The sequence below is a fragment of the Plectropomus leopardus genome, chromosome 9 (assembly GCF_008729295.1).
Source record: "Plectropomus leopardus isolate mb chromosome 9, YSFRI_Pleo_2.0, whole genome shotgun sequence".
Classification (NCBI taxonomy): domain Eukaryota; kingdom Metazoa; phylum Chordata; class Actinopteri; order Perciformes; family Serranidae; genus Plectropomus; species Plectropomus leopardus.
This window is the reverse complement of record NC_056471.1, coordinates 13,584,959-13,600,707: the sequence shown is the minus strand read 5'-3', so window position 1 is coordinate 13,600,707 and position 15,749 is coordinate 13,584,959. Positions and strand designations below refer to the sequence as shown.

The 15,749-nt window shown below is 42.5% G+C and overlaps 1 protein-coding gene across 1 annotated transcript in view; it reads right to left on the bottom strand.

The window, feature by feature from the left end:
• Positions 1-15,749, bottom strand: part of nlgn3a (neuroligin 3a) — a 141,322-nt gene that overhangs the window by 42,942 nt on the left and 82,631 nt on the right. Inside the window, exon 4 of the mRNA XM_042493720.1 lies at positions 957-1,142. Within this exon, the coding sequence (XP_042349654.1) occupies positions 957-1,142 (186 nt within the window). The remainder of the gene's footprint in view (positions 1-956; positions 1,143-15,749) is intronic.

Genomic DNA, 15,749 nt, shown 5'->3' with positions numbered 1-15,749 from the left:
ATTTCCAGCCACGCGTGTCCAAAGCAGCATGTTTGTGGCTTGTTAACATGTTCACAAGCCGGCTATGCGAGCGTGGCCAATTTTAAAGATTTCTCATTTAGATTATTACCACCACATAAACAATGTAAAAAAACAACATAAACATTGCTATACAACATCAACACCTCAATATCGTAATAGTCTGTCATGTACACAACACTGCCATCAATTAAACGCAAAAACAAACAGCCAGCTCTTTAAAATGCATGGGCGGATACGTGACTGATTGTAATAACTCCAGGTTAAGGAAGATGCCGTGTCCTCTGCAGGGTGCACTTCATGGACGCAGCTCAAAGGGACCGTTCATTCGCACAAGTCAAAGCACTTTCTGCAAGAACTTACCTATGCGCAGTAAAGCTCCATCTTAATTCAATGATGCATTAGTGGAGCATGAGTATGAGGGATGTTTATCGTGTGTCCAGGTTCAACACGCATGCTGCATTTAGTATTAAAGACATGGCCAACATGGGCAGTAAATCATCATGAAGTAGCATTAAGGTAGCCAGCAGATAAACAACATTGCTTACAAAGAGGACGGTGTGTGTGTCAGTTAGGATGCCACTAAAAAGCTCTCCCTTGTACAACATGTCCCTTTTTATCTTGCTTACAAAGACACATTATACTTACACATTTATTTCTGAGACGGAGAGGGGTACCAGCAAACCATCAGAGTGCATCACGTGTGGTTCAAAATCTGCCATGGAAGTGCAATTCTGGATGCTAATGAACATCACGATCATTGAAATGCAAACACCTGCTTCTTAAAGCATTCGTTATGGCTGTGCGGTACAGTAGAAATACATTACTCAATAACTCTCTAGCTGCATCGCCAGTTTCTAATATCTGCCAGCCTACACACCAGCAGGCATGAGCTCCACAGCTGTAACCCCCCCACCCTCGTCCCTGCTGTGCTGTACCTTCAGAGTGGTGGGAGAGGGTAAGCAGGCTGACGCAGGAAGCTCCGATCCCAGAACCGAACACAGTAATGCGATTGGAGTCTCCTCCAAAGAAACCGATGTTCTCACTGATCCACCGTAAAGCTTGGATCTGGTCCAGGAGTCCATAGTTCCCTTTAGCAGCCTGGTCACCGGTACTGAGGAAGCCTGCAACAAACACAGATATCAAGAGATTAGGAAGTCACCCAGAGACAGCTAATTAAATATATCACATTTGCACTTGACCAAACTGAAAAAGTAGGTAGTTTGCAACTTGCACACGCAACATGCCTCAGGCATTTATTTTCCATGTGCACCTGCAGTATAAAGGTTACCTGCAGCGACTAACCCCACCCCGATTTTTCCATAGGAACCATCACACTGGGTGACAGCAGCGTTCAAATCACTAGTTATTGGATGACACGGCTGTTGGTAAAATAGGAATGCGTGTGACCACATGTCATCTGCACCTTATGGGAAATCAATGGCATGTCTCCCCGGGTGAGCACCCATCATTGGATATATTGAGCAGTCCTGATGAAAACCGTAGGAATCTATGAAAACTCCACAGACGGACAGAAAAAGACATGATAACAAGATTTACAGTCATTTTGATGCTGCAAAACCCTCCGTATGGACTGCAACCTCATTATATATCCTATCAGAGTTCCCAGCTTCCTCTGACATATTTCGATTCTCCCTCTCACATTCTCGAGTCGAGACATACTTTCAGTCTAAACACTCACAACAGGCACTATCCGTTCACATTTCCCTCCATGTCTGTGTAATCTGCTATATGATGTCTTGAGTTGGACAGGGACTCTCTCTTGGGTACATCAGAGCTCGTGTTAACACACCACCCTCTCCCAGCTGCTCTCCAGGGCCTAAGCCCTGCTGAATGATGGGTAATCGAGAGTCGTGGGAGAAGATCAAAGGCAAGCAATCCCCGAAGTCCCCACGGTGGACTCAGTGTCCATCAAACCCCAGAACATGCATGCGAGGTGACAGCTGGGAGATGTGCGTGGAAACCGAGACCACCCCTCTCTCTCTTTAGTGGCAGCACTTCACAAGCAATAAATGTGTTGGTGGTGCCTCCAGTGATGGTCCTTCAGCATCACAGCATTGTTTCTAACATCTATTTCATGGTCTATGCCTCCATATAATGATGAGCTCTCTGTGTTTAGGTCCTAAGGGGAATAGTTTTGATATTAACAATCGAAAAAGAAATCCAAAAATGTGTGTTTTGTTGACTCAGGTCAGCACAGCGATGCTCACTTTAGATAAACACTGATTAGAAAGCAGCTGCTCCAGGGTTATGTATGAACAAAAAGAAGGCATGTCCGTCAACCCCTATTTTCTCTCTTTGTGCGAAGCAGAGACTGCAGAGGGCACAGCTTCCTGCCCCACCCCCAACAGCACACACCCGCCTCGCCCCGAGTGCCTGTTGGCAGCAACAAAGAGGGTGGGCAGGGGAAAGGCCAGGCCTGATCATCGATAGGAGAGAGGCGGTGGCACAGGAAGCAAAGCAGGAGACAAATGGATCAACAGATGGTCTCCTTCAGACGCATCCCTGAGGATGACAGAGCAGCAGGGCACATGCAGAGAGAGAGTGAAAGAGACAGGCAGAGGAACAGAGACGGACGCAGACAGAGAGACAGAGAGAGAGAGGAGAAAGGAGGACTCCAGTTGAAGAGCTTTTCCTTTTCTTTTTCTCTCGCGGCTCCTCCTTGTGTTCCGGCGTCATAACTAAAGGACAACAGCTTTTACAACCCTCTCTCGGGTGCCATGTAGAGAGAAAGGAGACGTGACTCTCCCAGAATAACCCTCATTTGTGAAATGGTTCACACTACACCAAAGTGTATGTCAGATGGGTTAAGAAATGTCAGGAGACGGGGATGTAAAAAAGGGATTCTGTGCAACTGTTAGTCTAATTGAAAAGACACAGCAAACATTATCCGTTTGGCACTGTAATATGAGGAATTACTAAATGACAAAATGTAAATCATTAGAGTTGAATCCCTAGCTGGTAAAATAAAGCACTACTCAATTCTCTAGTCCTTTTGTGATTTTATTTGTGTTTAGCGGTGTTGATTCTTCTGCATCTATAAATGAAACTGGTCATTAAAATGTAGAGGTGGAATCCAATATCTTAGACAACAAGACATGCTGCAGGCACCATTTAAAAATACATCTAATATAGCTGCTGGTTATGTTTTAATTGGAAAGGTGACAAAAAGTATTTTCTTTGGAAAGCAATTAAGATAGCAAAGTAATTGTTTTTATGCATGGTTATTTCTATTTTTACATTTATAGCAGACCGCTGACTTTAAGCTTTTGCTCTGCAGCTGTTTGGTCTTTTCTGGCTCATTCTTTACATCCAGCATGCAGGCATGACCTCTGGACCCTCTGTCTTCTTTGCCAGAATAATTTACAGGAGTACAATTTTTTAAATAATGACACACTAGTTTCTCTTTGTCTGTGGTTTGAGTGATTTAAATTTCCGAGCCTCGGTACTCACCGGGGAATGGGTTATAGATTTCCAGATCTAGCAGATGATCCCCGTCTCATCAGCACTGCGTGGGCTCTGGCTGCACATGAACCGTGATGTGCAGTGCACTATCTGTTCACAGCTCACTCCTACACAGGACCTTGGGATTCTGGGCTGCAGCTCAGTGCTTCTGAACTATTTGGTCAGGCTGGTTATGTGCTTGACTGTGCTACTCAACCTGACATTCAATTGAGATTTTTTTAATACTCACTAGGTGCCGCTTTACAATAAGCATTTAATTATACAACGTAATCACATTATATCCATCTTTGTTAGCAGCCTGAATTCAAATCGATATGCAAATTCCCTTTTAAATGATCTGACCAATTAGCTTTAGCACAAACAGTTTACACAATTACAGTGTCCCAGTCAAGTTAATTCCACAAACATAAAATAATCATTAAACAGTAAATAGTTCCAGTTGATCTGATACTTTGAAAGTAAAGTGCATACAAATCAATTTGCACTAATTTAATTTTCTCTGTGACATTATTAATCTTGCCTGCTGTGACTTCTGGAACAAACTGTAGATTAAATGCTGTATGTTGTTTTTTGTGCCTCTGTGTGCCAATTCAGTCTCAATAACTGAGGCAAAGCCCAAGCATAACACCTTCAGGCTGAACACGTCGTATATGGTTTGCCTTTTTCTCTTAAACTACAGTTACCTCTTCGCGGCTGTATGCCTCTGCGCACCATTCAAGCTGCAGTTACAGTGTACATCCATGTCTGTGAAAACATGGATGCTTCACACACTGCTTCCCCCCGACAGCACAAAAGATCTATACAATCAACACAGCTTCATGGTGGGCACCCAAGGTTAGTGTCAGATACATTCAGTATCTGACCAAATGTCTCCCTTCTGCTCCTGAGATTTGAGGCTGAGTAATGGATGGGAAAGTGTTTTTGCATAAAATTATGATGTCACAGTGAAGTTGACCTTTTGGATATAAAATGTCAACACTTCATCATTTTATCCTATTAGACATTTGTGTACATTTTTTTCATAATTAACATATGAATTCTTAAGTCATGGCCAAATACATGTTTTGTGAGGTCACAGTTACTCTGACCTTTGACCACTACATTTGAAAGTTCACTGTTCAGTCTAAGTGGGCGTTTGTGCCAAATTCAAAAAAAAGGTGTTGAGATATTGCATTCACAAAAATGAGTTTGACAAGGTCACATTGACATTGACCTTTGACCACCACAAGCTAAAAAAGCTAAAAGTCCAAGCAAACGTTTGTGACAAATTAAAAAAAAAATCCCTCAAGGTGTTCTTGAGAAATCACCTTCAAAAGAATGAGACAGATGAGGTCGCAGTGACCTTGACCTTTGAACTTCGACCACCAAATTATTCAACTAATTCTTGAGTCGAAGGAGACATTTGTGCAAAGTTTGAAAACAATTCTATTAAAGTGTTCTTCAGCTATCACATAAAAAGAATAAGACTATTAAGGTCACAGTGATATTAACCTTTAACCAGATTACCAAGTTAAAAAAAATCAAAAATCTCTTTTGAGGTGTTGTGTTCCCGAGAACAGGATGGACGTACAACCTGAAAACATAAGCCTCATACCGTGTCTATCACTTGTGTGGAGGCATAAAAACAAGACCTTTTTTTGTGTAAGCTCAAACATTTCATTGAGACTGAGGTGACAGGCACATAAAGAAAAAGGAAAATGCCCTGAAGTTGAACTACACCGGAGAAAAGAAATCACACAACTGATCTTTATATTAGCCAACCCATCTTAAATCATGTATGCCAAATCCAAGATGTATTTAATAAGATCTGTTGAGGAACCTGGTTACATAAACTGCAAAAGGTCATGCCAACAAATAACATCTTAAATGGTCTGAGTGCTTGAAACAAAGATACTCAAAAATGGAATCCAACCTGTCAACCCGTCAGCTGGAATGGACATGAAATTTGCATGAGACTTCCTTATTCACGGCAAACTGTATGAGTTAATAACAGTGATTCTGCGCTCTTTCTCTGCATGTTAGAACTGTAATTTGTCTTGATTGATTACATGATGTGTTTTTGTATTGTGTCTCAAAGCTGCTCTCCCTTGACAGTGATACAGTGCACTTGTGCTGTATGAAGACCTGGTATTTTTCTCCTTGTGGCAGCACAGAGTCAGAGATTCAGTCCTGATCTCAGCTGGAGTGGCAGCCGCAACCTCAGTCCAGTCCGCAGCTGGGTCAGGTCGCACCTGTCACCTTGCATCGTCCTTTCTGAACAGAACATTTGTGTGTATGTAGTGCAGCTCTCGCTACGAGGAACTGAGCTGCCCCTTGTCACCTGAACATGACCAGAGGGTCAGTTAATGTATACAGCATGACAGCCTCTCCCCTCTGCAGTGTTTGAGCTTCTGCCAATGTACCGGATGCAATACTTGAGCAGCAGAGTCCAGGAGATCACCCCTGACAAACCAACACTTTTCCAATTCCACACATTTTCACACACCAGCCTCAATCATTGCATCACCTGAATATCAACCAAACAGAGTTTATTTTTTCAGCAAAAAAACGCCAGCGCTGAGCGTGATGCCACATAATGCATTTTCCCGTTCTGATCGGATTTTATCAATAAGTGTGTGCCACTATCTCAGTCTACACTGAGCATCTCCGTTTCCTCCTGAGCCGCGGCAGCGATTTCCTTTAGCCATGCCTCTCAGCATTGATATTGCTCTATTGATTATGATTTAAATGTCTGTTTCCTATATGGTGGGCTATAACTCAGAGTGTAGCGGAAAGAGGTGATGATAATGATCGCTCCGACCCCAGACATCTCTCTTAGCCCGGTCTCCCAGATAATGGAATGTGTGTAAAGTAATGGCGGAGGGTGAGAAGGGGGTGAGAGAGGGTGAGGGGGAGGGCAAAAGCTTGTTATTGAGCTGAAGAGTGAGCTTACACAGGGACAGATGGAGGGAACGGATAGGGAGGAGCAGAGGAAAAGAGAGAAGGAGGATGGGAATAACAGCGATGACGTAACTGAAGGAAACTTTTTTGGCTTTCTACTGAATTCATTCTCGCATTTACCTCGCCTTTTCCCCGTTTCTTTCTCCCTCCCATCTTCTCCCTCTTTGGGGGTGCCAGTTAACAAGGCCGTCTGTGTCCAAACTCTCCTTTGGTACTCACTCACTCCTTCCCTCCCTCCCATCTCCCTTTTGCCCTCTCCCTCTATCGTTTCTCCCCCCTTCTCTTCTCTGGGGAAATAAAGGCCCACACAGTCACAGCCTTGACAGCCTCCCCTAAGAATCCCCCACTACAAAAGAGCTCCAACTTCCCCCCAGCCAGGCCTGGGCTGAATGGGAGCCTCTGGGGGTGTGGATGAGAAGCAGAGGAGGGAAGGGGGCCACTCTCCACACAGCCAAATAAAGGGCCTGTGTGTGGAGCTCGCGATGAGCAAGGGACATACCCAGCGGTCCATCCTCCACACAGGGAGTCATTCCCACAATGTTTTTCATCCTTCTCTTTTTTTTGAGCATATGCTGAAACATCGGCACCAGCTGCAAAGTACTTAATATCAGTATAAAGAAGAAAATAATCCAAGACCACATTGTTTATCTATTATTATTATTATTGTTATTTTTCTCATTGTTGTTATTATTATCAACTTAATTTAATTATTTAGTCAGTATAAAGAAGTAATAATCCAAGATCACATTGTTTATGTATCATTATAATTACTATTATTGTTGTTATTAATTTAATTTACTTATTTAGTCAGTATAAAGAAGTAATAATCCAAGATCACATTGTTTATTTATTAATATTTTTGTTATTATTATTATTGTTGTTGTTGTTGATGTTGTTGTTATTACTATTAATTTAATTTACTTATTTCATTATTTCTGAAATGGTCTGACTGTTGTGCTCATTTTCTTTTTTATTTCGTCTGTGCTGACCTACAGTTGGGCCGTCTACAGTTAGTGTAACATTACATGTTGTCTGTTTGAGGTGACAGTATAGAGAAAGCTGCAAGAAATCAACTGTGTTTGGGACTAATATTGTTTGAATGGGGCATTGGTGAGGAGTTGGTTAAATTTTGATTTTAATTTTGCTTAGGACGGGGGTTCAAAATAGTGACTTACTAATCATTTTTATGTTAATAAATTGCTAGACTTGTGTGTCTTGGTTTTTCTGACTTTTTTCTCTTTCTGTTTGTGTGTCAATAATAATAATAATGATACTAAAAAATTAAAAATCTTCTTTTGTTGGGGTGAAGATTTCAGCATACCAACAAGACTTCAAAAAAAAAAAATCTGGGTGAAGGGAAGGGGGCAGGAGGGGGGCGTGGGCCTGAATGAAGGTGATTGCCACTTGGATCAGTGTACAGCTCCTGTTTGCAGCTCACTGCCCAATAGCATGGCTGGAGCACAGTCTGATCTGAGAGGAGGAGAGCGAGAGAGAGAGATAGAGAAACACAGAGAGAGAGAGAGAGAGAGAGAGAGAGAGAAGGGCAGGCAAGCACAAGAAAGCCTCTTTATGGTAGCCTGAACACTGAAGCCCATTTACCCAACACCACATCCTTGTTTCCGGTGGAAGAGAAAATAAAGACATGGGGGAAAAAATACTTTTTTGATTGTCTCCTCTACAAATTACTAGTTCCATATGAATGAATATGGCTTGATAGCGAAATCAAACTAGAAAATGGTGAAAAAGAATTTATGCATGAGCCCCTGATTCCTGCTGGCCTCATCACGAATCAATAATTAAAGAAAATATCAGACCGCCTTGAATGGCAACAAAGTCATAGGATGTTTCCGGGGTCTGCCCCTCGACACTGGGCGATTTCAAACTGAATAATAACGCACTTGCTAAACTGCAGGTCTTTGCTGAAAATGTGAACTGACCGGTGACTAACAGAAACCTAAATGGCTCAGCTTGAATATTCGTCTCGGTTGCACACAATGACACAGATAGATGCAGCCCGTGCAGCATGAACCAACACTGCACACTGAAAAGGTGGTCAGATACTCTGATGCATGATGCTGAAGATACTGTGCTGCCGTGTACAGACTGAGCCACTCAAATGGAAAATGTGGTTTGTGTGCAACAAAGCACTGAAAGAAAAAAAAAAAACAACGACAAAATGTCAAGAGGGAAAATCGGCGTCGCACAAACACCACAGCTCATCTGACACATATCTGAGCCCCTAAAACCCAGATCTCTTTCAGACAGACACGGGCCTGTTATAGCAGACGGGGACAAAAAACAGATACAGTAAGTCAGAGCTGGTGGTGCACGTGGCAGCTGTTGGTCGTCCTGCATGTGACTTGGGGACTGCTTAATCTGATTGTGCGATGTGTCCCGGTGGCCAGGCGACACTATTCAAGGGCTCTGGTGAACAGCAGCCCTGACAGCAACTACAAATGAGCAGTTTGCATATGTATGACCCCTGGCACCTGAACGCCACTCAATCAATCACACATAGCTGCTGTCGGCTTTCAGGTTTTTAAAACATTTTTTTATCATCCCTCCCACCCTCCCTTCACCATCCTTTGCTCGAGCTCCCTGTCTTGCTCTGCTCTCAGTGTCTCTCTCCCTGTTCTCCGTCTCTGCCTCCATCTCTTTCCCCCGCTACTTATCACCTTCTCTCTTTTCCATATCTCTCCACACCTTTCCTTTCATTGAATAGCACAGACAGTGGATTCTCTAAGACAGCGAAATGCTTTTACATTAAGGGAGGCTTTGCGTCTCACAGCTGGTGCGGAGGCGGGCCTGCATGCTCCTACAGAGGGAGAGGGAGAGGCTGGTGTTGGAGAGTCACAACTGTGAGGTTAAGCAGCGCTTTGGTTTCGCTTGGAGGAACATGCATCACGGGGAGATGTTTCATATACAATAATTTGCCTTTACTTAAGTCTTTTGCTTGAAAAAAAATATACATTCAGTATACTTGCCATCCTTTGTTCAAGCAAAACAACACTATATGCAAGGTGCTCTGTCTCACTTTTGGCCTGTGGCTGCACAAGTTCAAAGGCATGGTGTGTGAAACATGACAGCAAGCCTGGGTGATGTAATTTGAGGGCGTGGTGAGAAAGTTTAGCACCACCCAGCTCTATGAGGATGGTTGTGCAGTGATGCACTGTGATACCACAGAGGAGATCACAGCCAAGCTTATCAAAGCACATCAGCGGAGCGGTGCAGGACAGAAAGGCCATCATTTAGAGCATCTTCAAAGCCCAACTCCTCAGGTTGGAGTAGCACTGATATCTGACCGTAATGAGTTTAGTTTTGGTTTACCTCTCCTCATGAGAACATGTGAAATAAACCCAGGCAGCCCATTCTACAGCTTTTATTCCTGATACTGTAAATCCTGTCTTCTTACATTTGTTCATTTGTAAAACCTTGCCAAGTTTAGTTGTAAATCAACGACAGCAATTTAAATGAACATCTGTTTTCTTGAGGTTTAGCACTGTGGTGTGCTGTGTGAGTGATGTTTTATTTGTCTTCGGAAGGGTATAATATTTTTGGCTACAATAACCGGATGCTGCTGCCAGTGAGGTGGTGTTCTGATTTAAAACAGGCTCCAAATTTACAAGAGGCAAGGATTTGCTATTGGAAACAGGCTTTTTTGATTCTGCTTAACACATACCGAAAGCAAAGTTTGGACCTGCTCTGCTTTTAACTAGAGCACTAGTTATGCATATGTCAATTAACGTGCACAGTATTTACAATATGCCTCAGCACAATGAGCTCTAAAAAACACTTGTAAAATATGTCTTAGGATGTTCTATATTTGTCTTACAGTCAATAAATCTCATGAAAAGACCCAAAACAGCAAGAAACCGATCCTTGTCTGTGCAGCCAAAGTCTAATATATCTTATTCCTCTGTGCCATAGAGCTCCACTGTTGTCAAAAAACTATTAAAAACACATAAATCAGCCACAGTGTTGCACTGGATGATTCATTATGATGAAAACTGACACTGTCATTTATTTTGAGTCAATCTCACATAAACTGTCTTGCTGCCTTAAATACCAGCACACCAAATTTTTGGCTCAAAAAAGTCCCACCACACACTCTGTTACAATTCTGTGAAACATTTACTAAAACCTCCAGTTCCCACACTGAATGATTTGGCCTTAAAAAACACAAACTGTATTTGTGACCTATTTTAAAAGGTTTACATCTTCATTAATAACAAATGAGCTTGGTGTTGGTGCCACAGACGGGAAAGTCAGACTGTATTAACTGAACCACCACCGACGTTGCAATCACTTCTAGGTAGACTGATTTGAAGTGCAGAGATGTGCAGAAACTTATTCATTTCTGTTGTCATTTTTATATAACATATATTAACATATGTAGATAAATACGGCGGCCCGACCTCTCTTATGTTTTTGCTGTGCTTATTTCATGAACTGTGTTGCTTTGCTAGCATCTTTGATAAACCAAATCTACAGGCACAAAGCTAAACAATATCCAGATGTGGACAGGGCTACAGCAAAATGTAATTTAGCCACCTAAGAATACCCACCAGAAAAGATCTATATCAGCTTAAGTGTACTTATATTCAGATTATTTTTATCACTTAATCTTACACACTAACTGATGGAAGCAGCATTGCCATTTTATGTATTTGACACAGGTATTTTCTACCTGAAAGTTCTCGTAAACAAACATTGTGATTGGTCTACTAAGAGACACAATGCTGGCTCTGGACTTTATATGGGATTTGTTGACGGTTTGCAAAATAAAGAATATCACCTAATCCTTTACACAGTAGAGATACAGCTATATGCATTTCTCTTGTTGCAACTTCTCATTTGTGAGGGTTTGCTTTTGTTTCTTTGTTCCTTCAATAGAAAACTGTCTGTTGACTGGGGGGAAGAAGCAATCTGAAGACATTTGCAATTGTGATCAGCATTTTTCTTCTTCTTTTTTTTTTTTTTTTTTAAAAAGTTATTTTTAGACTAAGCAGTTAATCTTAAATAAAAATAATTGTTAGGTGCAGCTTCAAATCATTGCATGAAAATGATTACATGCGGAAAAGTCCACCTAACAGTATTTCCTGCCACATCAAAAGAGAATACAGTGTTTTCACACCCTCATCTTAGTCATAATGAATCACTTAGTACATGCAACTCAGGTAAAACATTAGCAACTAAGTATAATTACACTTTCCCCCCCCCAAAATTTACCTTATTAGTTGTGATGTGACTATTTTTGATCTAAACATAAATAACCCTTAATGAAGATTTTTTTTGCATTAGAAATAATACAAAAAATGTAAACCAAATATATACTATATTTGAATGAGAACTCAATAAAAACTGGGATAGGTAGAACCAGAATCAATAAAATGTATGTGCCAAGAAGAGTATGGGCAGTTTATGTTTGGAACAATTTGGAAGTTTATGTGTTAGACAGGTTGTGCCCTGGGCTCCAGCCATGTGTGTATGAGAGAGTAAATGGGACTGCCATGGCACTGAGTGTGGGTGAGTACGCAGCCACAGAAAGCATAAGTGAAGAGGAGGGCTTCCAACTGAGTGTGTGTGAGTATTTGTTTGTTTGTGGGTGTGCATGTGTGGAGCAGCCGCAGTAGTGTGCGAGTGCTCCGAGGGGGGGAGTGTATGCAGCGCGGTGAGGGAGGTATGGATATTAATCACCAGGAGGAGCATGGTTCTGTGGCGCCGGGCGGAGATGGATGGGGTGTGAGTGCAGTGATGTCACCCTGACAAATGGACCGGCCATGTTGGCTGAGACTCGCACATCGCCTCTCATTTCAATTAGTTCCTCACGCAGCAACCCACCTAACCCACAATCTGCAGGTTACACACGCACAAACACATACACATACACTTTGGCCACGAAACACACCCCATCCGGTGCCCCAACCCATAGCACAGCCCTCTAACAAGATGCACTGATCTGAAAGAATACAGTGGAGCTCCTTTAATTAATCTAACTCAATTATGACAGCACTTTTGCTTTCAATCCCAGCAGCCAGTCACTCATTACCATTCATATTATCAGCCAAGCGCACTGACTAGGTCTACGGCCAGCACTAGCCAGTGGGAGCTGGCAGAGAGTCTGGGTGTGTTTACGAACTAAAGATTGGGCACTGCCCGTGTGTTTTCCCACAATATCAATTTGATGAAGTGCCGGAACGATGGCAATGCGAGCAGCTGCTTGGGCCAATGGTAATGGCGTGCATTTACTCTCTGATGCGGAAGAGGTATAAGATCTGTACCGGCCATCACAGCCACGCTGACAAACCGAGTTCAGGTATAATAGGTCTCACCTCCTCACTGTTTATAGCCTCGTTCTTAAAAGCCTGACACCGCTAACGAATGGAGCCAGGGCTGATTTTGAAGTGTCTGTCATCTGTTCAAAGTGTTAAGGCCCTGTTTTCAAAGGTCTGACGCCACTATCCGGCCGACATTGAGCCTTGATTATAACTCCTTTCTGTCTCGGGTGAACTTTGACACCCGAGGACTTCACTATACTCTGGACTTTCCTCTTAGCCCTCCATGTTAAACTACCTCTCAATCAGCATCCTACCGCTTCCACACCTTCTCGCTTTCAGCCTCCTCCCTCTCCCTTCTCCATCTGATCTCTGGTGCTCTCTGCTGCGATCCTCCTCTTCTTCACACCGGGAGGACGGTGCAAGAGGATCACTTTGGTATAAGCTAGGGCAGACTGGGCCATGTGAGGCTGAACTGGGCTACGCAGTGCACAGTGGAGCGCTAAGTTGGGGATTTGATCAGAGCCTCCCGGGGCTCCAGCTCCATTTCCAGCTTAACATCAGTGGTGGGTATCTCTTCATCTGCCCGTGAAAGCATCAGGAGGTTAATACCAACCCTATATAGTGGAGTGATGGGAGGGGTGGGGGGTATTCATTGTGCCACAGATCTAATTAGACTCCTATACATCTGCACATTAACGGTTCAAAATCTGAAGCTGGAGAAAGATAGCACATTTAAGAGTTCCATAATTGCAGATGTTCAATCAGACAGCTGTGTCAGCGCAGCAGCCCTTCTGTGAACCTATACAATCAAATGAAGAAACAAAGATATATATATAACAGGAGTGCCACCTACTAAGAAAAGCAATCAAATTGGGTGACTTGGGAATATGAATCTGTGGTTATGTGGTTTGTTAACAACGCTCGCCAACACTCAACATATTTGATAAGTCGATATTGGCGGTTGGATGACTCCCTGTCTCATAGAAAGTGAAACCACCAGGTTTGTACATATGCAGAATTTATTACCTTCTACCTTGAGAGGGTGCTTGGCTTGCTTGGCTTCACATATTCCTTTGTTGATGAAACATGCCTGTTCTCTCACCCCGAGAACAGTGGGAAATGAAAAATGGATGAAAAGCTTTTGAAATAGTGTGTATGATTTCCATAACACTTCTACAATAGAGGGAGTGTGCCTGTCATGTATTGTTGCATGTAACACAAGGGCATGCACTATACAAAAGACACTTGTACCCATGTCCTACAAAAGACCACAATGTTTGCCTTATTTTCTTCCCCTTCAATTGATATTGAAGTCCTGTTTCCAGTGAGGGTCTACACATTCGAAAAGCTGAAGTTATTCCTTTTTTCATTTCACTTCGCCGTTCTTCCTTTTAATCTAGCAGCACTAAAGAACTAGGTTCCAGCAACAACAAAAAGGTTAGATCTCGCTTTCTGTTTCATCTCGGCCTCCTGCAATCCCCAGGGACGTCTCTCTGTGCTCGTCTGCACTGCTTGGCGATGGGAGATTGTGCCAGGGCTCTGTTTGTTTGGCTTTCTTCCCCCCCTCCTCATCGTGCTGAAATCTGCCTGACAGTTCGGCAGCATAGCTCAGGCCCCACAGGAGCTACCGTCAGATAAAATGTCACTGTGGCTTTGTTCCATGCGCCCTATAGGCTGGCCAGATGCACTGTACACCTGAGAGCCTGAAGGCCAAAGCAGAAAGCGTGAGCGCGGTTGAGGAGGCGGTGTTGAGACCGAAAAGCACCAATTCTTAATTTTGCTGCATGTGCCATGATGACCATGTGTGGTTAACTGCCTGCGTTTTATCCTCACTGACATCAGGTGTGATGGACTATTATGCTGCATTGCAGACAACTTGGAGCTCAAAAACGTCCACCCTCCTACTCGAAAGAGTACAATGGAACACCATTCAAACTAAGACTTCTGACTTGTTAACTCTGGGCAAATCCATCTCCCTCAAAGTCATGAGGAGGCAGTAACCTGATGTCAAACAACATTATCAGCAGCCATGGAAGCACACATTGTATATAGTAAACAATCAACTAAAGGGCAATAAATTACATATAACAGTATTTAATTAAAACAATAATAAATATATCAAAGACTAAACCTGTTCCACATGTAAACTGATGCCAAAAAATGTCTCCAATCTTCTCATTCATCAATCTCAATCTCATTTATCTGGAATGCTCAGAGGCTGGAAAGATGAATATTTTTAAACTATAAAATTCCAAACTCTGATTTTGACTGGAATGTGGCATCATGGTGTGTTCACATCAAAAAAGAAGCAAAGGTTTGCAAAGACAAGACTAGTCATAAATTTGCACTGAGCGATACAAAATTTGTGTCATTTGCATAAAGGAAACTTGTTTGACAATGTGTCGTAAAAGCCTATCAGCATTGAGACCAAGGATCAGAAGTAGATGACAAACTAATTGTTGCTACCTGTGGGGACCTAAAGTTCTACCATTCAATGTCAGTATTGCACTGAGACAGAGACAGAACAAAGAAGAAGAGGGTACGTAGATTAGTGAGTGAAGCCATAGGATTTAGGGTAAGTTTGGAAATATGTATTTGTGACTCAAGTAAGCAATTTAACGAGCAGCTTCGAAACAAAACGCTCTCAGTAATTTAAGTTGGTCTTCTAATGTAGAAAGTAAGCAACGGAAGCTGTGACATTCTGCTTTGGCAGTATGAAATATAAAAAAAGTGTTCATGTTGGATGAAGGCACAAAGCCGTTGTGTTTAACCTTCTTTACAGAAGCTATCAGCTGTACATTACTATGAACCAACTTAGCAGTTAGCTGCCTTCCCCAGTTAGTTAACACAACTGTAAAAGGTGAATTTTCTCCAGTCGCGACCACCCTTCCTCCCAAAAAAACAACAAACAAGCAAACAAAAAACACTCCAGCTGATGTATTTACGCAAGTAACGCAAAGCAAAGCAAATCATTTTGTGTTCAATATGAATGCAACATAAGTTTAGAGCTTTTAACAATAGAGCTAC